Raw genomic sequence first — 22461 nt, 5'->3', positions numbered from 1 at the left:
TGACAGTTAATTTTCATAAAAGAAAACTCATCAAGTTCATTCTCTCGAAAATAATTTTTTTTTTTTGATTTTTTTAGTATAACATAACCTCAAATGATACAATTATTTATTATTATGAAATAAAGATTGTTGAAATGTAATAGTAGCAATTGTAACGGCTTGCCGTTGATCGTGAGGTCACAGATAGATGTTATTATAGTTTTTAGTTTCATACAAAAGCGCTTGAATTTTACTAAACTGAAGAGTTGCTGTAGAATTTCACGAACTTGTGTTTATAAATAAGTACTTTTGAGACATAAAGGGAAGACACGTGAAAGGGAATATCATTAAATAACTGGAATACTCAATTCCTCCTAAATTTAATAGATTCATAGGCTATTATTAAAAGAAATTTACCTTTTTTTACTCTTCTCAAACTAGCTCTCAAATCCTTCAAATAAACTATTAATAAACTCTCTCTTTCTCTTTATATTTGCAGTGCGGGACCCTAGACGCACACTCCGAATCGTCATATCACTATCAACAGCGTTCGAACAGAATGGATGTCTATCAAATTGACGACGGTTTCCACTCGGACGGTGGCACTGAGACGCCACCACCCTCACCCAGTTCGGGTTCATCGATAGCTTCGGCTTCGGATCATGGCTCATTGGAGAGTGTCGACACGGGCGGAACACAACGTTTGGCCGTGCTCTCATTCGAACAGGTGCGTAAATTGCACGATGTCATGGACGAAAAGGTGGCCATACATGGACGTGGTAATTTCCCCACACTAGAAGTACCGCTCAAAGATTTGGTCAATATGGTACGTCGCAAATTGGAGGCAGATGTTAGTGTGGGCGGTGCCGGTGTGATAGTCAAGGATGTGCGCTTAAATGGTGGCGCAGCTAGTCATGTTTTAGCTTCCGAGAATCAGCCATACAATGACTTGGACTTGATCTATGCCATTGAATTGACATCGACACGTCACTTTGATCGCGTCAAATCGGCCGTGCTCAATACATTGTTAGACCTCTTGCCGGAGGGTGTGTGCAAACGGCGCATTATGCCGTGCGCTTTGAAGGAGGCTTACGTCGGCAAAATGGTTAAGGTGAATAATAATAATGACGGTGATCGTTGGTCACTAATATCGCTCGGCAATTCGCCGGGTCACAAGAATGTCGAACTGAAATTTGTCGACACAATGCGACGTCAGTTTGAATTCTCAGTCGATTCGTTTCAAATCGTTTTGGACTCGTTGCTACTCTTCTACGACTGTGCCGCCTTACCCATATCGGAGAATTTCTATCCAACTGTGGTCGGTGAATCGGTATATGGCGACTTTCAGGAGGCGCTCTATCATTTGCAAAAGAAATTGATCTCAACACGACAGCCGGAAGAGATACGCGGTGGCGGTTTGCTCAAGTATTGCAATCTCTTGGTGCGCAATTATAAGCCAGTCGATCCGCAACATATCAAGACCCTAGAACGTTATATGTGCTCACGATTCTTCATCGATTTCCCCGACATCAATACGCAGACCAAAAAGCTGGAGGCGTACTTGTCCAATCACTTCTGGGGTGTCGACGAGGAGCCCCTACAATATCAGTACCTGATGCATTTACGCGAAGTTGTCGAAATGTCTACGGTGTGCCTGATGGGGCACGAGCGGCGGCAGACCATGTTGCTCATACAGAATTTGGCCACGAATGTGCTCTACAAGGAGCAGAAGAAGCAGCAACAGGCGCAGGAGCAATATCAACAACAGCAACAACAACAACAACATCACCTACATCACCATCACCATCAACAACAACAGCAGCCAGTCGATGTGCAAACAACACAAGCACAACAGCACCAGCAACAACAACAACAGCAGTCACATCAACAAGTAACGCTGGTCACAGCACAGCACCAACAACAACCACAACAATTGCAAGCGCCGCAAACACAGACAATCTACTTGCAGGCGGCGCCCACAGCTTCACCACAAACAACAACAGCGACCATCTGCTGTACGACAGCCACCGGCGAACAGCAGCAACAACAAGTGCAAGTACAGCAACAGCCACAAGTGCAGGCGATACAGACGCACGCCGCTGTGGCCCAGCCGACAACCACCATTTTGGTCTACAATGGCGTCTACTATGCACCTGTGATTCCGGCTATTTGCACATGCAACCAAACGTGGTTGAGCACGTGATTGACGAACGAGCCGGCGACGGGGCAAACAGACGCAACAACAACAACAACAGCAGCAACAGTGACAACAAGCGCAGCAGCAGTAACAACAACAACAAATACAACAGCAACAGCAGTAGAGGCCACAGTGATGGGGGCACAGCAACAACAACAGGAACTACAACAACAAGCGTCAGCGGCCACAGCTTTTGACTATCAGCAAACTGAAGTGGCAACAACAGCAGCAGCAGCAGACGCAGACGCAAGCCATCCACAATCAAGCGGCAATTGCAATTGCAACAACAACAATATTTGCGCCGTTGTGCCGACATATGCGTTAAATGCTAATACAACAACAGCAGCCACCAACTGCAGCAGCTATGCTACAACAGCACCACTTGCAACTTATGTGCCGTCGGCAAGCACAGCACCAACAACAACAACGGTTGCTACGCCGACAGCTAATAATATGCTGGCGATTCCCTGCTACGACGCGCAATGCCTATTGCAACACCAGCAGCAGCAGCAGCAACAACAAGCACAGTTGCTGCAACAAGAGCAAACGCAATTGTTGCAAGAGCAACAAACGCAATTGTTGCAGCAACAACAAACGCAATTTTTGCAACAACAACAAACGCAAGTTTTGCAACAACAACAACAATCGAAATTTTTGCAACAACAACAGCAAGCGCAATTGTTGCAGCAACAGTTGCTAACAACACACCATCCATCATCCACTTACTATGTGCAGCAAATGCCAACCACGGCATTGTCTGCACTACCACCATTACCACTACCACAACAACCGTTCTCATTGCAAATGCAGTTGCCGTTGTTGGAACAACAACATAACCAACAATTGCTTTTGCAACAATATCAACGGCAGCAACAACAACAACAACCGCAAATAGCTGTCTACTTCGCTCCGCAGCAACAGTTCTTGCCACAACAACAACAACAGCAATTTGTGCATTATTATCCTTATGAGCCTACCGCTGCTGTCTACAGCAGCTGATGGGCGTCAAAGTAGGTGCCAGAGGTGCATAGGCTAGACAACTAAGTGCTGTCAAAGACACCAAATTGTCCTCCTTTTTTTTTGTAAAGACAAATCAAGAATAAGTTTTTTCTTCACAATTTATTAAACACTTTTGCGCTGTTAAAGGATTTGTTCATTAGAAATTTTTGAGAGAAGCAAATTTAGAAATAGTAAGGTTGTGAAACAGTGTGCTTTCGAAAAATTAACCTTTAGAGAAACAAAGCTTTTATTAAAAAGTGAGCTTTGTAGAAACGTGCCTTCGACAAATCAAGCTTTCAGTGAGGGCTAACATTTGATCTTCAGAGAAAAGGGATTTCCAAAAAACTAAACGTTCGAAAAGATTGAGCTTTTATTCGAAGTTGAATTTCGTCAAATTTTGCTTTCGACAAATTTAGGTTCTGACATCTTCGATCTACAGATAATGAAGCTTTAAAAAACAAAAAGTTTACGGAATAGTCGAGCTTTCATTAAAAATTGAACTTTGCAAAAATGTGCCTTCGACAAATCAAGTTTTCAGTGAGCGCTAACAGCTTTGTTCAACAAATACTAGAGCTTTCAAAAAAAAAAAATCAAGCTTTCATTAACAATTAAACTTTGTCGAATTATGTCTTCGGAAAATTATGCTTCCAGTAAATGTTTACTTTCCATATTGAGAAATATCAAAATTGCAGAAATTTTATACTCAATTTTTTTTGTTGTAATTTCGAAAATTTTTAAGATGCTCCTAATTTCAACTGCTGAAAGTTTTTACGAAAATGTAAGCTCCACATTGCGCACTGTTGTCATTTTAGGCATGGGTTTAATAGATTTATAGTTAATAGAATTTTATGTTTGAAAGCTTACAGAATTTCGACTACTGAATAAAGCAAAAATTAAGCTCCCACCCACTTAAGACAGTATTGATTACAGAAAAAACGCAATTATCTGCGAGTTGTGCTTTGAAAGTTTAATAAAGAACTCAGCGATTAAAGTACAAATTTCTTCGAATCCTCATGCAGATTACCGCTGTGTGTACTGGAGTTGCATACCTTTAGGCGCCAAACAGCTGTTGCGCTGCATACCTGCATTGCTCAACTATTGTTTTTGTTGTTGCTCTTGGTCACTATTTACTTCCGCTAATTTTCATTCTCACTCTCTCCCCTCATTATCATTGCATCTCTCTCTCTCTCTCTCTCTCTCCCTCTTGCTGCGGCGTTGTAACCTTACAACTTGACTGCTTTGCTGCTCGTTACATGTCGGCTTGCGTCACTGCTACCACGTTGTTTTACGTTGGTTGGTTTGTGTCCACACTAATTATTGTTAACTGTGTACTTTATTATAATATTTTTATTTTTTATACCATACTTACTACTATTTACATAATAATTTACAACATAAATGTTTACAAACACACACATACACATATATATACATACATATGCAATGATTACGATGTACTGCATCTAATGTAATGAGTAAAGAAAAAGAAAAAAATATTAAAAAAAATACAAAAACGAAAAACTTTATAGTGATGTTAATTTGATTTCCATTAATTTATAATTACTATGTATTCATATGTATATTATATATAAAAATGTTGACGCTACTCCTCTATTGATTTGTAATTTCTTGACATTGAATTCTTTATTTACCGTTATGTTTGATTTTTTTTATTGTACTCACTGTTTTTACGCCACATATTTAATATAGCGGTGAAAACTGCAAAAGTTGATGTTATTGTGGTAAGATTGAAGAAGAAGAAGAAGAAAATACAAGTGAGGAATTGTGAAGAAAGTGATTGTAAGCAAAAAAAGAGAATGTAAAACATTAAAAATAATGAAAATAAAGATTGAAAATAATACTACGATATTGCGATTGTTGTCATGTTAATTATACATATATACATATGTAATATGGTATCTTTTCTAATTATTTTGTATTTAATTATAAGATGAACTTGCCTGCGTGCAGCAGTGTTATTTAGACACACACACACACACACATACTACATGTAATACCTATCGCAAATTACGCTGCAGCGTTACGAAAGCAGTTGTGTATGTGCGATTACGTTAACTTTCGTTTTTATTAATTTTCCATAGAATTTAGTCTGCATTATTGCATATAAATATATCTACATACATATATATATATATATATTATACTTATAAAAATATATCTAATTACATACAAAAAAAAACTACTACTACTATACACATACATACATATAAAAACTTTATACATGCAGATATACCAACAAGCGTATAAATAAAGAAAATATATAATGTGAAAAAGTGAATAAAAAAATGAAATAATCAAATAATATAATATATAATACAAAAAATGTTAATAAATATAACAAATAAAAAATAAAATAAAATAAAAAATTAAATAAGTTAATTAATAAAATTAATTTTATAAAGCAAATAAATAAAAAATATTTTGAAAAAAATTTAAAACAAAAATCATAAAGAAGAAATAAATAAAAAATAAAATAATATGAAAATAAAAATAAATAAAATAATTTTAGAAACTAACAAAAAAAAATTTATAAAAAAAATAAAAATTATAATAAAAAAATTTTAGTGAAAAGAAAATTAAAAAAATTAAACAAATGTCAAATGAAATAATTAAATAAAACAATATAACAATTAATAATACAAAGAAAATAAAAAATGAATAGTAAAAAATTTACATTAAAAAAAAAATAATGGGTAGAAAAATATTTTGAAAAAAATGTATAACATATTTTAAAAAAAAAGGAATAACAAAAATCAAAATGAATAAATAAATAAAATTAAAATATATATAAATTAAAAAAATTAAATACAACTTTTAATAAAATAAAATAAATAAATAAATGATAATAATAAAAAAGTTAAAAATTAAATTAATTAATATATAAAATTAAAACTTTTAATATAAAAAATTATTTTAGAAAAATTGAAGAAAAAATTGTATCTCTTTGACATTGCGCTCAATTATTGACATTGAACCAGCACCGCCACACACAAACACAACTAAATATACACACACACATTTATATATATAGACATACACACACTTTGTTAATATTTAAGAGATTTTAAATACTTATATATGTAATTATTAGTAGCAAGAAAAAGCATTACAATTCACAATACTTGTATGTATGTATAATTATGTTTGTAAGCGGCGAAAAGTTAAGTGAAAAACAAATACAAATAAATAACATGTGTGGTGCGTGCAATAAATAATGACAAAGAGAACAACAACACAAATATGTATATATGTAAATGGCATAAAATAATATATACATATGTACATAAAAGAAAACATAAAATCACTGTGTACTTTTGGAAACTTCGCAAAAATTTATGAAATACAATAACAACAAATCTTAAAAAAAAATAATTCTCAAAAACAAAACAAAAAAACAAGAAACTCTCAAACAAAAAACTTAAAAAAGTACATATATTATATATGTATAAGCTTTTCAGCCGCCCAGAAATTAGCGAAAAGCAAAAATAGTTGTAAATCTATCTAAAGTTAAACAACAACTCTGTGTGTAACTAGCGTTTATTGTAAATGTATGTTGCAACATTTTCTCTAAGAAAACTAACTGTTAACTAAATATGTACATGATTATATGCTTGTAACCGTACAGTAACTGCATGCGAAGAGCGGAGTGGTGAAAAAAGTCGATAAACGTTTGCCAAGATTTAACACAGAATTAATTTAAAAAATCTTTAAACATGAAATTTGTGTGAAGAAAACTACACACACGCGAAATTGAGTAGCTTTTTCGAAAATTTTGTTTTCAAAACGTGTTTGAAAATTTGGAAAAAGGGCAATTGATGTGTATTATTTACAAAAATTTCTAAGAAAGTTCATTCTTTTGAATATGTAAAAAAAAACACTGTTTTGATCAAGACAATTTTTTAAAAATTTTAAAAAATATGTTGTGCGTTTACTTACTTAAAAAAAAATTGCAAACACTAATTTAGAGCTTTTGTCTTAGTTGCCATATAATTTTGGCTGGTTTATTGCATTTTACTATAAGTAAACTTTTTTCAATTAATGAAAATTTAAAATAAATTTGAAATATGCAATTTTCCAATTAATTTTCATTTAGATTTGAAACATCTTTTTCATTAATTTCCGGCTTCAAAAAACTGTAAAATATTACCATCATAGCAAATTTCGAATTTTAATTTATGAAAACTTTGAATTCACTTTTACTTGAAGCTTGTTTATATTTAAACTTTTTTCTCTTAATTTGCTGTAAAAAAATGTTTTGAAATATTTTATTTATTTTTATCGATGTTTGAACATTTTGTGACACAAATATTTTTAAATAATAATTTTTTCAATTTAAAGTCATATGGAGTTATTGAACTTCTACATTAATTTCGAACCAAAAAAAAAAGAAAACTTTAAAATTTTAAAATTACATACATTAGTGCAATTTACAAACTCCGCATAATATTTTTGTTATAAAAAGAAGAAAAAGGTATAAAAAAGCTAAAAAAAAACCATGGAAAAAATTATCGAAAAATGTCAGCAGTATTTGGCATTTAAAAACTTAAACAACAAGTTTAAAACAGGGAACAAATTCTTTAAAAATAACCCTCAGTGGCGCTGCCCTTCTACGCTTGCTAAGCACGAAAGAGAGAGTTGAACCTGCGCAACAAGTAAATTTCACTACCCGTAAGGGCATACAAACACATAGGCATATATAAATTACAACAACATGTAAAAAGCGAAGCAAAACGATGCGCATGCGCGCAAACGAAAATCCACACACACCAACAAATACCACTTCTAAAGAATTTTTACTACATAATAATTATAAACTTGAAATAAAACCGAAATCACAAAAGAATCATCTAAAATAAAGTTGTATGTGTTAGTTTAAGAAGTATAAATATAGAAACAAAAATTATTTGAAAAAATTACTAATTTTAAGTGATAATCTTTAAATGCATAAATAATAAATAATCTCTATTGTAAATGTAATAAAACTATAAAAATAAAGAAACAAGAAAAAAAACTACAAACAACAAATATTTTGAGTGTATTTACTGTGAGATGCTGAGTTTATAGTACATAACTGTGTATTTGTATTTGTAAATTGAGAAAATAATTAAATTTAATTTAATTAATAAAAATAAAACAAAAACTTGAATAAAAAGCAGGGCAGTTAGGGAAGAAAATTCCGCAAAACGGAGGAAATGTGAAATAAAAGTCCATTTTGAGAGAAATTCGAAAGCGAGAAACTTCAGAGAATAGACAAAAGGAAGTTATATAAACTAAGCAAATGCAAAAACATAAATACCAAGACATACATACAAACACATATGTATATTAATAATTGTTATTGTATACGATTGCGAGAAGTGTTTTGAGGTTACATAATGCGAGCAAGGGAAAAAAAATAAAGAAATAAAAAAATCAATACAAAAATACAATATTTAAATATTAAGGAGAAATGACAAAAAAACAAACAAAACGACTACTTGGTGATAATGCAAAGAATGATAATTTTTATATACATACAAACATTCAAAAAAAATTTATACGAACACACTGACACACATACACGAGCATGTGAAGCTGCTAAAAAAAAAAGCTGATAACAATGTGGCGGTATTTATTTCACGAAACGGTATTGCAGAGATGAAAAAAAATACTTTTTAAATTTTATTAAATTTTTTTTATGTTTTATTTTTAATTTCTTTGTCCAAAATTTGGCTGCTTTTAATGAAAGAGCAAGATGCGAGAAAAAAAATTTAAGTAAATATGTTTCAAAGGTCATAAAAAACAACAGAGAGGTTAAATTAATAAAAATCATGAATGAATACCAAAACAAACAAAAAACAAAAAATGTATGGGCTACATGCATTAGCCTCTTTTCCCTATAATGAAAGTAAGTGAAAACTTTCCACAAATTTCTCAAAAAGAAAACAAGAAATTATTGCAATTTTTCCACACATTTTTCAATAAAAAAATTTAATTATTGCAATAAAAGTAAAAAGCTGAAAAAATACAATAATAATGAATAAAAGCAGAAATAATTTAATTGTAAAGACTTGCAGCTATTAAGAAGCTAAACCGAAGCAGAATATTTAGCAAGTGCAAAGAGCAGAGCCGATTTTAAGCTCAAGAGCACAGTGAACAGACTTAAAACCTATTACAAAAACAAATGTAACAAACTGAGAAAAAAGCGAACATGCAATTTGTTCAAAATATATGTATTTTAATAAATAAAAAAATTTTGATATTGTTTAATTTTTCTAAATATGTGTAACATTTTTTCCAGTTAAAAAAAAATTTCAAAAAATTAATTCCAAAAGCTAAAAACAATTTTAAAAATTCTGAAAATTAATATTTCTTTTAAGAAATTTTGAAAACTTAAACTATTCACAACAATTCAAAAAAAAATTCGAAAATCAAAAATAATATTTAGCGCAATTTTGGAAACTCAAACGCCTGTTTTTAAAAAGCTTTAAAAATTGTAAAAAGAAAAAAAAATTATGGATAATTATGAAACTTAAAAATATTAAATATTTCTAAAATATAAAGAAAACCACCGTAACATTTTTCAAAAATTAAAAACTAATTGCGGAATTCGGACTGTGTCATAATACCGATTCTAGACAGTAACAGTTGTGAAACTGAAAAAGAAGAAACGATTTTTAAACAAAACAATTAAGTTAAAAAGTATTTCAAACAAAAATGATATATTTAAGTATTTCTTCGTTTCTGTTTAAGTATTCGGTGTTATAAAAATAAAATAATAAAATTCTAGCAAGAAAACGTTATTTTTAAAATTTTTTAACACAATAATTTTCAAATTTCAAAAATAATTTTTTTTTAATTCACAATAGTCAGTTTAACTTGAACAATATTATTTTTCAAATTAAAAATTCACAATTCAAAAATGCAGTAAAAAGTCCAAACAATTTCGACATTTTGGAAAAAAAATTGATAACAAAACAATAAAATTTTTAAAGCTTTATCGAATTCACAAATAGAAACACATATTTGCGTTCAATAACTCTGAAATTCAACAATTTTGTAACAAAATTAAAAAATTGAGAAAAAATAAGATTTCGACTTAACTAAATATTTAACGAACCAAAAAAAAATATATATATATTTAGCTTTCTACTGTTTCTTAAAGTTTTCTAATTTCAAAATTGTAACTCAACGTTTTGAATAATTTTTATTTTCGAAATTTTCATCTTAGTTTCAACACTTAATTACGTTAAATACTTATTGCAAATATGAGATATAAAATTCTTTCAAACTTTGCATGCCAGTACAACTACAAAAACAATTTGTGGTGGAGCATAACGGTCAAATTATATTTATTTTTGGTATTTATTATTTGCTCTATGACCATATAGTATTCGAAAACGTAAGATTGTCTTTTTCAAACACTCTTTAATTGCAGTCATAATTAGTTTCTATAATTTTTGTTACAAAATAAACAACAACAACAAAGACTTTGTGTGTATTATGCAGCAGTAAAACGAAACGGTAAACATTTAACACACATACAATGACACACACATACACACCCACACAAGTAAACAAAATGTGTTTAAATATTCATACGTACATACATTATAATGAAAAATAAATAAAAATTCAAGAAATTTATAATTTTTAATAAATTTAAGTATTTAGTTTAAGTGAACAGTTATTTACTTAAAAAAGTGAAAATAAAAAATTTTTCGAATTAAGTGTGCAAAAATTTAAATAACCTACGATAAATAAATACAAAAATATATTAAATAAAAATAAAAAAAACAAAAACAAAGAAACGAAAGTAAATCTAACGACAAATTATATATGCGATTTGTATAAAGGAATATTATTTAAGTGAGAATGTACTTTTTTGTGAGCTATACAATCATACCTAATTTAAATATTAAATAAATAAATATATACATATATAAAAATCTGAATAAATAAACAAAAAAATATTAAAAAACGAAATAAAAAATAAAAAACAAAAAAATATAAAATTTATTTTGTTTTATTGAGTTAGAGAATTTATGGCCAAGAGCGGATATGTGGTCCAAAAAACTAAAGCTAATATTTTCGTACAGCATTTTCGGGGGAGGATGAGATAATTGCCTTGCGCATCATCATTGTGTCGTCACAACATTGCTATATGCCACTTGCAGTTCACTAAAAAGCTCTGCTGTAGAAAACCGTCGCCCACCCTGGGACTGCTTTTGCATTTCTTCGCGGTGGTGTTCCATATTTCTCGTCTGGAGACTTACATGCCATTACCAGGTCTCGATTTTTTAAACGTAGAACCTTTTATATGTATTTCTTCACTTTCTCCTAGTTTTCCTCGTTTTGGAGCACGACAGTCATAATGTTGTCCGCATTCAGGGGGCCGACCAAGTTGTGCAACTAATTCGCTATGTTTGCCAGTATATGCATTTGAAAAACGTGTGTTCAGCATCGTCCTCGATTGCTTCGTTGTATATACCACATGACGGCTTTTCCCCATTTCATGGACATAGATACTTCCTAAAGTATCCGTGCGTCTGTGTAGTATAATAATCCACTACGCCATGTTTCCTGCTGGACCACTCTGTTATATTTTTGATTAGCCCAGCCGTGCATCGCCTAAGACGTCCCTGCTTTAAACGCGTTTGCCGTCGTTCACAGATATCGTTTTTTATTTCCTCTTTTGTGGTGCTGACATTTGTTCTTTGTCCCTTCAACGTTCATATTTTCTTCCATTCAAATACTAGTAAGTCGATGGGCGTGCTTCCGCTAATTACCGATACAGTTATTCGCCTGATACGTAGAAAGTTTGGCAACCGATATGCTTCAATCTTAGTCAGGTGAAAGCTGACTGTGAAGGAAATAGTGTTTAGATGTTTCTACCTCTTGTTCCGCCATGCTACTCTGACAAGTTGCATCCTCCAAAAATCTAAAATTTACAACTTACTAAATCACTGTACTAATCACTTAACAAAGTAGTATCACCCTGAACCAAACTTTGTTCAAACTGAAAATATAAGTGTTATTCGAATTATAACAAATTTATGTAAAAGCAACTCAATTATGTTATAATAGAACAACAATTGCAGTCATCGCTGTAAAATTTCAATAGGTAGATCGAGACAAGTATGTACCGCTCTAAGACGATTAAGATCGATGTCATGAATCATTTACCTGTAGCGATCTCCATTGACGGTAATATTGGTTCCATTTTCAGGTTTTGAATACAGAATAATCGGAGGCATTACAGCGCCATAGGCATGAAAATTATACAAGATAAAAACTTTTTAGGAAGCAAGAGCAAGATCGATGGTATGGTACATTCAAGCGAGGTTGTAGATCACTCCAAGACGAATTTTATGAAGATCGTTCTAAATCAGGTGTTGTTCCAGAAACTCTTGATGCTATGCGCAAACTGAAATTGCAAGATCGTCATGTCACCTATTGTGAGGTAGATATAACTATAGACAGTAGTGGGACCAGCGTACATTCAATATTCAATGAACATTTGACTGTAATTAAAATTTGTTCACGTTGACAATTTGTCAATCGCTCAAAAAAAGGTTCGTGTCGTGAGACGTGGATTTACGCGTATGTGCCAGAAAGTAAACAGAAGTTGACTGTTTGGGTGTTTCAAGATGAGCTGAATCCAACAAAAGTTGTTCGAGCACATCCAAGTAAATGATTGTCTAGTTTTTTGAGAAAACTGGACATGTCGCAACAATACCACTAGAACAACGAAATCAAGAAAACTACCCACATTGACTGAAATAACTGCATTCTTTAGTACTCAAAAAATCGATTTGATGAACCATCCACCGTATAGTCCTGACTTGGCACCGAATGACTTGTCTTTATTCCCGTACGTAAAAAATACTCTAAGAGGTCAACGTTTTTCGACACATGAAGAAGCGGTTAATCCGTTCAGTATGCATATTTTGAAAATACTTCAATCAGAGTGGCAAAAGTGCTCCGAAAATTGGTTCAAACACGTGCAAAAGTGTATTGATCTTAATGGAGAATATTTTGAAAAACAATATAGCGATTTTCGATGATTCAGATTCGTTTTTGTTCTCTAATCCCGAAATATAGAAGGCAACCCTCGTACCTCGATAAAATTTCACATTTTAAAAGTTTTAATACAGTGCATTAATAAGATTTCTAAAAATTTTAAAGAATTTTATTAGATATATAACTATATTAATGCGGTTTGCAAAGAAATGGCGTTTTTTGATTAATTCATTTTCCAATATTTCGAACATGCATTGTAAAGCTAATGCGTATGTGTGTCTTCTTCAGTATACATATGTCATTCATTTGAAGATTAAAAAACAATAATTTTTTCACTCAAATATGTTGAACTTTGCGGCTGAAAAAGTGTTTTTGCGTGAAGTTCTTTTGCATAACTTTAATATGAAAAAATCAATAGCCGAAAGTCATGGTATTTTGGTGGAAGTTTATAGTGAACATGCAATAGCTGAGCGAACATGCTAAAACTGATTTACATGATCTCAAAGAGGTGATTTTGACTTAAAAGACGAACTCTGTTCTGGGCGGTCAAAAAAGTGTGATGATTCGAAACTGAAGCCATTACTTGATAAAGATTGTTGCCAAACACAAGAAGAGCTCGCAAAATCTTTGGTAGTCACTCAAACAGCCATTTCAAAACTATCAAAAACGGAATTTGCAATAATTTTATGTAACGACAATTGCCGGCCTTATGCTGAAAAACCGTTTAAAAACTATGTGGAAAACAGCAGCTGTGAAGTTTTGCCTCAGCTGCTTTATAACATATACTTTGCCCGCTCTGACTATCATTTATTCAGGTTGATGCAGAACGTCCTCACTGGAATTGGTGCTTTTAGAATGAAATCCACAAATTGTCAGAAAGATGGGAAAATGTTATAGCTTCAGTTTGGCAATACTTTGGATAATAGTATTGTACATGTTTTCTTAAATAAATATATTATAGACCCAATAATAATAATCGGATTCTTCGAATAAAGTTTACTATAAATTTTAGCTAGTTGTTTAACAAACTAAAAATGTTATCAATACATGTAGTAAATAGGGATAAAATGATATTCGAAATACATTCTGGTAATACTACAAAATTGTTGTATATGAAACATTTGTGCATATTGTTAATATAAATATATGTATGTAAAAAATAAAAAGAATTGATAATGAAAAAAGCATATAATTTTACCTAATGTTAAGCTCAACATTTTAGTAGAAATTGCATGCAATACAAATATACATACATATGTACATACACACTCAATATTACTTAATATATAACTATTAAGGTATGCGTATGTGTATATGTTGTGTATACATATACTACTACTACTACATACTTCTACTACTCATAAACCTTGAATATGCTAATTGCAATCAGTATTAAACTTGGATGCCAAAGAATGCAATTATGCAATTAATGGCGTCAAGGACAAGAAAGGATTCTGCTTAATTATGAATATTTCTTGCATTTTTTAAGCTTGACGATGAAATAATAAAAAGCGACTACTTTTTAAATCTACTCGAGTCCAAACCTAAACTTTAAATTTTAATTTTAACATATTGTATAGTTGAAGATGTATATGACATGTATATACTAGGTATGAGGTTCAGAAATAATGAAGAAATTACTCAACCGTACTAACATAGAAGCGGAGCTAATTGTTTATCCATTGAACATATCCATGCTGAATGGACATAAATACGGAACTACGATACTAAAACGAATCGAAATATAACAATGGCCAAGACATTTTTCCAAATTATTTTAACTAATTATTATTTTTAATCATTTACGATAAACACCGAAGCTATAATACCCTTCACAAATACAAATGATTCCATACAAGAACTTTAATTTGATTTGGTCTAAATCAACTCAGCTCCGCATGCTAATCATTTATACATATTTTTTATAGGGTCTCTAACGTTTTCTTCGGGGCGTTACAAACTTCGTGCTAAAGTTAATATAGCCTTTCAGCGTGTAAAACAGCCGGTGGCACTGTCGAAGGAACTACCAAGTAATAAAAAATTTATATCATATGCTTTGCAGGCACTGACTGTAGCACTACTAAGACTTGTGGTAATCGGAGACCTTTACGAAGTATCCTATTCAGTATATATTTAGGTATGTATGGTATATGAAAAAACTATACAAGTATATTAAAGTAATTATATATGGTATGTATTGTCGAATATTTTAGTTTTGTGAAGGTTGATACTTTTGAGGTAATTTTCGAACATAAATACGATATTAATCTGTCCATAAAAAAAGGAATATAATTAAGGTTTCAAGTGTTCAATGAGAAACAAATTTTGTCTAGAACCAAAGTATATACAATATTTTATATATATATACAATATTTATATATGTTTCTTGAGAAATGAAAATCTACAAGAAAATCAAAATACATTATTACAAACTAAATTAAGATAAGATCCAAACAAGAAAACTTAAAGATGTTCAATTTCTTGGAGATGATTCTTCAGTTCGTGAAGGAATTACTCAAACAAAGCTTGATTCCGTATTGTTTGAGCACGCGTCAAATATGGACACCAGCAGAGAGAAAATATTACAGTTTTTTTTTCGATAAAGGCGAAAATGCAAAACAGGCGGCTGAAAATGTAAATGGTGTTTATGGTCCTGGTACTGTAAGAGCCAATCACGCGCAATTTTGATTTCGTTGATTCTGTTGCAGTAGTTTTGATGTCAAAGATACCCCACGCTTCGAGAGGAAAACTATCGAAAATAATAATAAAACAAGAAAAAACGTTAACTTCGGTTGCACCGCAGCTATTATAGCTATATTCACAAATACAAAGGTTTCAATTTTCAATTTGTATGGCCGCTACCTGTTATTCGCTATATGAGATCCGATGTGAACAATTTCTGCGGAGAATACATTGTTGCTTTCAACAACAACTCGTGCCTAATTTCGTGAAGATATCTCATCAAATAAAAAAGGTTCTAAATACAAGTACTTGATTCCGATTGCTCATTTTGTATGCCAGCTATATGATGTAGTGGTCCGATATCGGTCGTTCCGACAAATGAGCAGCTTCTTAGTGAGAAAAGGATAGGTGCAAAATTTCAGATCGACAGCTTAAAAACTGAGGGACTAGTTTGTATATATACAGACAGACGGACACACAGACGGGCAGGGCTAAATCTACTCAGTTCATCATGCTGATCCTTTATATAATATGTATATGTTATAGGATCTCCGACGTTTCCTTCTGGGTGTTGCAAACTTCGCGACAAACTTAATATATCCTGTTCAGGGTATAATAATAGAAATCGTCGTGTCTGACCGTAAAACATTGCAAAAAAACTCTTGGAACCATTTAAATAAGACTGGATACAAAAAACGAAGTATGCATGTTACACGGGTTAACGCAAAAAAAAAACCTCATGGTGATAAAAACTGTATCATTTATGGTGAGGAAGGTTTTTGCTACTTGTTTGATAGGATCGACCGGGATGTAGTAGTTTAATAGGATTTGTAGGGATTATAATAGATGATCTATAAGCTGCTTCCCTACGGCCAAACTCTTCGGACCTAGACTGTCTTCAATTAAAACCTTTTGACATAAATTGGCTCATTCGAACTATGCTTAATAAAACCTTCAATTTAATGCGAAAATAATGAACTTCTTTTTACTAGGCCTTATATTATTCTTGTGATTTCTGAGTTGCTGAAATAACGAAGTTCGAATTCTGTAATACCGTCTTTATGCTCATTCTTATAAATGAGGGGCTTCATAGAAGGTTTTGAGGAAGTTTCAAAGACCTGTTATGATACATTTGCGCCTATGAATCTTGAAAATGATGAAACATATCCATAAGCTCGTAAGAATTTAGGAGCACATAAACTCTTCTTGCGGTATTTTCTGAGAGAGAAGTTTTTTAGGAGGTTCTCATGCCGACAAAAACGAATGGTTATAAAATAAAGTTGATTTCATGAAAATATTAAAAATTGCCGACCAAATGTCAACGACGAAAACTTCTGAAAAAACGAAAACAAATATGGAGTAAGGGAAGGTGTATTCACATCTTAGCAACTCTTTGGATCGAATTAATATATTTTGGTTGAAGCTTTGGCTATGAAAATATCACCGCTAAACTGAAAGTCGAAAAGTCGTGGCTTTTTTGGAATAATGACAGATCGAAAGATCGAAAAAATGTCCATTCGCCAGATAATTAATCGATTGAGGCTAAAAAGAGAAATTTATGTAAAGGAGAACCATTGAACCATCCAATCCTAAAAGTATGCTCTTCGCCACGAGTACTAACTGGTGTAAACTGAGGAAGCGGAAGCATATGCTTTCGAACTAACAAGTGGGTGAGAAAGGGCTTCACCCCATTCAATGTTGCACTTCGTGAACGCTAATGATCAATTAGAAAGAAATTTGCATACAGCAATGAAATTTTATTGAATTTCAGAATTTCTTTGTAAGTTCGAATTAATCCCTTTCAAAGCTAAGCAAAATCCCAGCAAGGAAAAAGCCAATTAATTTCACACCATTTAAACCGGGCATAAATATTTAGCTGCAAACTGACGCTATCTTTACCCTGGCAAATACACATATTAGCCGTTATCGTTATAGTGTCACTGAACACACATAAACACCCTTCGCGTATAAAGTTGTGGTATATCACACGAGCACTTTGTTGCAAGTCTTCATTACGGGCGCTGAATCAGAAAATGAAAAAAAAATAAATGAAAAAAAAGAGATAAAAACAAATGAAAATATAGTTGATCTCAAACGGGCAACAACAGCAACAACAAAGCGATATTAATAACAAACCTAATACCCAAAAGCAATAACACTTTTACCCGCATTTAACATTTAGTTGGGCTTTTGACCTCACCAATTTGGCTGCGACTGTTTCTGGGCGCACAGTGGCGGGCATAATCGTGAGTATACGTCTGTATATATGTGTATGCATCTATGTACCCACACACCGCTTCGGCCGCTGCTAATCATCGACGTCCCGCGAATCCCTCGAGAGCGTCTGCAGCATTTAGCCCGCTGCAGCTGTTGCATGTGTTGTTGTTATTGTTGCTTTTTTGATTTTTCTTTTTTTCGTTTGCCAGGAATCATCATCAAGCAATTTTGTAAAAGTTAGCTTCCTCCTTTCGAAAATTTAACCAACACAACAACAATGACAACAACAGTAAACACACAGCTGGGCGGCTGGCTGGCACTTGGCCCGTCCCGAAAACACAGTGGCCAAATTGCAGCGCTCCAACGCGATGCGACGCTCAAATGGATTACAACAATGCAGCGGTGACTCCTAGTTGAATTGGTGATTACGTCTATCCATGATTTTAAAGTTAATTTGCCGAAACACTTTTTGTGCGACGACCAAACGCCGGTCGTTATGAATGTGTCGGTATGTATGTAGGAGTATATGTTTGTATAAGTGTACAAGTAGATATGTCGGCGAACGCGCCCGGTCCGCTCTATAATCGCACTCTTCTTTAAAAATATGTGACTACATTGCTTTAGTATTATTATTATTATTGTTGCTGTTGTTCTTGTTGTTGTCTTTATTTCTGTATGTTGTTGTAAGCTTTGGCGTTTTTTTTTTGTTTTTGTTTATCGGGTTTCAATTTCGAATTTAGTCAATGCTGACTTGTATGTGCAGGTTGATTGCTTTGTTGTTGCTGCTGATATTGTTGTTGTTGTTCATTTTTGTGTCTTTATTACAATTGCATTCACAATATTTAAGCTTTTTTATGGACACTTGATTTCATTGCAGCTTCAGTTGATGGCGACTAAATTGCTTCACTTACAAAAGAAGCGACAACGCGACCAAATAGAAATGTGACGACATGAGGGTGTGGCTAAGACTGATACTAGACAAATCTATAGGACTACGCCTTCAAAAGGGATCCAAAGCTATAGTCCCTTAGTCTTGTCTGTGAGATCCTTCTGGAACAGTGAGTAACAGCGTTGAACTCTAGTTAAAGATTTCCTCGGCCTTTTCGCTTCAGAATACAAACAGGTGCAGCAAGGCTTGAAAGCCAAAAGCTTCTCATAAAATTTAATTTATTTCAAGATACAAAAAATATAATTAATTTTTATGGTACTTGCAGTCATGTTATCATTGCCATCTATATAATAATAAGAGTTAAAAAACAAAAATTTGTGATGTTACCTGTACTGGCCTTAACTAAATAAAACTTGCCGGGCAGGTCAGTAGAGGAGTCTTTTATTGAGAACTGTCCATCAACTCTAGTTTAAGGCTTCATTTTTCAAGCAAAAGTGGGTGCTACTAAACCAGATTTAGGCGGACCGAAGCACAGCTACTGACTTTCAGCGCTCAATATTATTTAATATAATATATGCCTCGCCTCGCTAGTAATGGCTTAGACGCCTTTATAATAAATTTAGTACGGGTGCACTGCGATATCGAAGAGCAAAGTAAAGCTGAATACTTTGCAATAAATGCACTTTTATCTCAGCATTAACATAATACAAAGAAGTCGGAGCTCTGTTGTCTTTTTGCCTAGTCGCAAGCAGCATCTGATCCGAGTTGAATCGTAAGAAGTTTAGAAAGCTCCTCGCCCATGGTGTCCACGCGATTCGATAAAAATCTTACCAGATGTCAGTTATCGAAGAATTTTGGAAGCAGCATAAGATTTTTTCTTCTCGAATGTCCAGCCTTTTCGAGATCAATGTTGAAAACCCTCGAATCTCACACGTTCAGCCATCTAAATGAATCATTACGGTTCGTAATAAAATGCTTAAGTATATTTGTTATGTGTACTTCACAAATATATACAAGTAGAAATGTTCAAACTAACCTAATCTAACCCATCAGTATGCTATGACCCCAGGCTCCACCCTAATGCAGACAAATATTGTGTTAGGTTATAATGATAGCGCATTTAGTAAAAGTTGTAGTTGGTTTGTGTCAGACTGTCCACTGCACAGCTGTTCCTCGTAACTCATTCGTGCGCCAATAGGTGAGTGGTGTGGCCAAAGTAACTGTATACTCGTATACAAAGCGTAATTATAAATACAAATGTAATGGATATATGAATTATTGTGAATTCCTATATGTTCATATGTTCACACATACATACATATTTACATTCACAAGTTCATCATTAGTAAATTTGATTACAGAAGATCGTCGCTAACGACGTGATTTTGCAGATGACCATGTATTAAGAGATTATACAATGTTTATATACATATCTACACGTGTCCACAATTCCAATATTTAGCAATATCTTAATTAACTGCTCTGTTGCTCACAGTTCTTCAAAGTTAAATGCAAATATCAAATATTCTGAATTCAGTTGATGGCTCTTGTGTGGATCTCGGAATTGGTCAAGTATTTAATTAATGGAAGTTATCGAACATTATTTCAATTGAATAATAGCTCTATCGCTTATGTATATATGTAAAGTATGTATGTACAATATATTCGTATACTTAAACTTTGTACAGAAAAGTTATCAATTAGTTTTAGCAGTAATGAGTTTATTTTTATAAAAGAGACAATAAAAATGTAGTGTAAGTAGTGGAGCCCGCTCAATAGGTGAATGATTACTCTGTGAATGAAAAATTCGAAACCAGACGACCATCGTTTGTTTTTGTTGTTGTTCTTAAGAAATTAATTATTTTTTGTTGGAAATACTGAAGTCTCAGGTACAATCATAGTCATAATTTTATTCTTGCAACATGTTGCTACGGAGTATAATAGTTTTGTTCACCTAACGGTTATTTGTGTCACCTAAAATAAATCGAAATAGATATGGAGATATATCGTGTATATATATAAACGATCAGGGTGACGAGAGGAGTTGAAATCCGGGTGACTGCCTGTCCGTCCGTCTGTCTGTGCTGGCTATAATTTGAGTAAAAATTATGATATCGTAATGAAACTTGGTTCACGTGTTCCTTGGCAAAAAAGTAAGCACTTGTTCCTAGATGAGCGTGGCAGTGCTCTTGCCAAAACGCCATTAAACGAAAACCAATAAATTGCCATAACTAAGCACTTAATTAAAATAGAGAACTGTAATTTAGCACATGGGGTCGCAGTAGTAAGGGGCACGTGCGGGCTGAAAATTGTTTAAAAATGGGCGTGGCTCCGCCCTCTTAAAGTTTTAATGTACAAATCTCGCAAATCATTCAATCTAAAATTTCCAAATTCGCTCAGGACAAATCACTTAAACATTCCTGCCGACAATATAAAAATGGTTGAAATCTGATGATCGTCCCACCCACTCCCCATATAACGGTACTTTTAAAAAGTACTTAAAGCGTGACAAATTAATAACTAAATATTCCAGAGACATTAAATTTGACCACCGAGATGGTATGAGGGGACTGCTCACATTTAGGTTAAACCCCATATCTCGGGACCTACTAAACCGATTTCAACCAAATTCGGTAGGTAATATTACCTAACATTCAGTGTTAAAATAGGTAAATTCAGACAAAGAACGCGCCTTTTAGCCAAGTAACACACACTTAACAAATTCCATCTGATTCTTCTCCTTTCCTTTCAAGCCCCCATATACCGAATATATGGACCCCCATTCCTATTGCGAATTTTTTATCGAAAATATCAGTCAATCTGTAAGATATATTATAGAAATTCGCAGAGAATACTTTGCTGATAATAATATGTCTGTATGTCAATGGGTTGAATCGAAACAATAATTCCCTTAGTCCCCATATACTAAATAGAAAGATTTTCGAATACCGTATATATCGGCAAATATACGAATACGAGTTATCTTATTGAAATTGTGAGAGTGCGTTTTTCCTATAATGGTGCATCTTTGCACTTAAAATAGATTAAAAAAATTATGAAAATTTTCACTTAATCCCATGTAGCTAATATCAGGATTTTCAAACATCTAGTTGACTTTGCTGCTTATATGTATATTGGTGATGGTATGTGAGGTACCATAATAAAACTTAGAGAACTTCTTTTTCTGTTATTAATATGTAGTAATGCCAAATATAGATATAATCGGTTCAATACTACGCTGATCTCCCATATACCTAATATAAGGTTTTCAAGCTACTTTAGCGTATAGTATTGGGATATAGGTACTATAGTTTAACGCCGAAAATATGTAAAACTGGTCCATGAATTACGCAATATACTGCATATAATGTTTTTTGTTATTCTAACAAATCCTATGTTGAATATAACTGTATATATTTATTATATGTTCTCGATTATACCTGAGTAAAATTATAAGTTCGTGCAATCAGCACAG

At 32.8% G+C, this 22461-nt stretch overlaps 2 protein-coding genes across 5 annotated transcripts in view; both read left to right on the top strand.

The window, feature by feature from the left end:
- LOC106623366 (terminal nucleotidyltransferase 5C) overlaps window positions 1–2182 on the top strand; it is a 252625-nt gene extending 250443 nt beyond the window's left edge. For all 4 annotated transcript variants that reach the window (XM_070109300.1, XM_070109301.1, XM_014240699.3 and 1 more), the window contains one exon: window positions 479–2182. In XM_070109300.1, the coding sequence (XP_069965401.1) occupies window positions 479–2182 (1704 nt within the window). The remainder of the gene's footprint in view (window positions 1–478) is intronic.
- A 129-nt stretch (window positions 2183–2311) lies between these two features.
- On the top strand, window positions 2312–8221 carry LOC106621727 (putative uncharacterized protein DDB_G0271606). The gene is made up of 2 exons (XM_070109302.1): window positions 2312–3831; window positions 3915–8221. The coding sequence occupies exon 1, from the start codon at window positions 2312–2314 to the stop codon at window positions 3173–3175; it is 864 nt and encodes a 287-aa protein (XP_069965403.1). The 3' UTR covers window positions 3176–3831; window positions 3915–8221.
- Window positions 8222–22461: the final 14240 nt, after the last annotated feature.

The sequence above is a fragment of the Bactrocera oleae genome, chromosome 4 (genome assembly GCF_042242935.1).
Source record: "Bactrocera oleae isolate idBacOlea1 chromosome 4, idBacOlea1, whole genome shotgun sequence".
Classification (NCBI taxonomy): Eukaryota; Metazoa; Arthropoda; class Insecta; order Diptera; family Tephritidae; genus Bactrocera; species Bactrocera oleae.
This window is presented reverse-complemented; position numbering and strand designations above follow the sequence as displayed.

Excerpts from the sequence above, each read along its gene's own strand:
- LOC106621727 (XM_070109302.1), top strand. The coding sequence starts at position 2,312 with ATGGGGGCACAGCAACAACAACAGGAACTACAACAACAAGCGTCAGCG.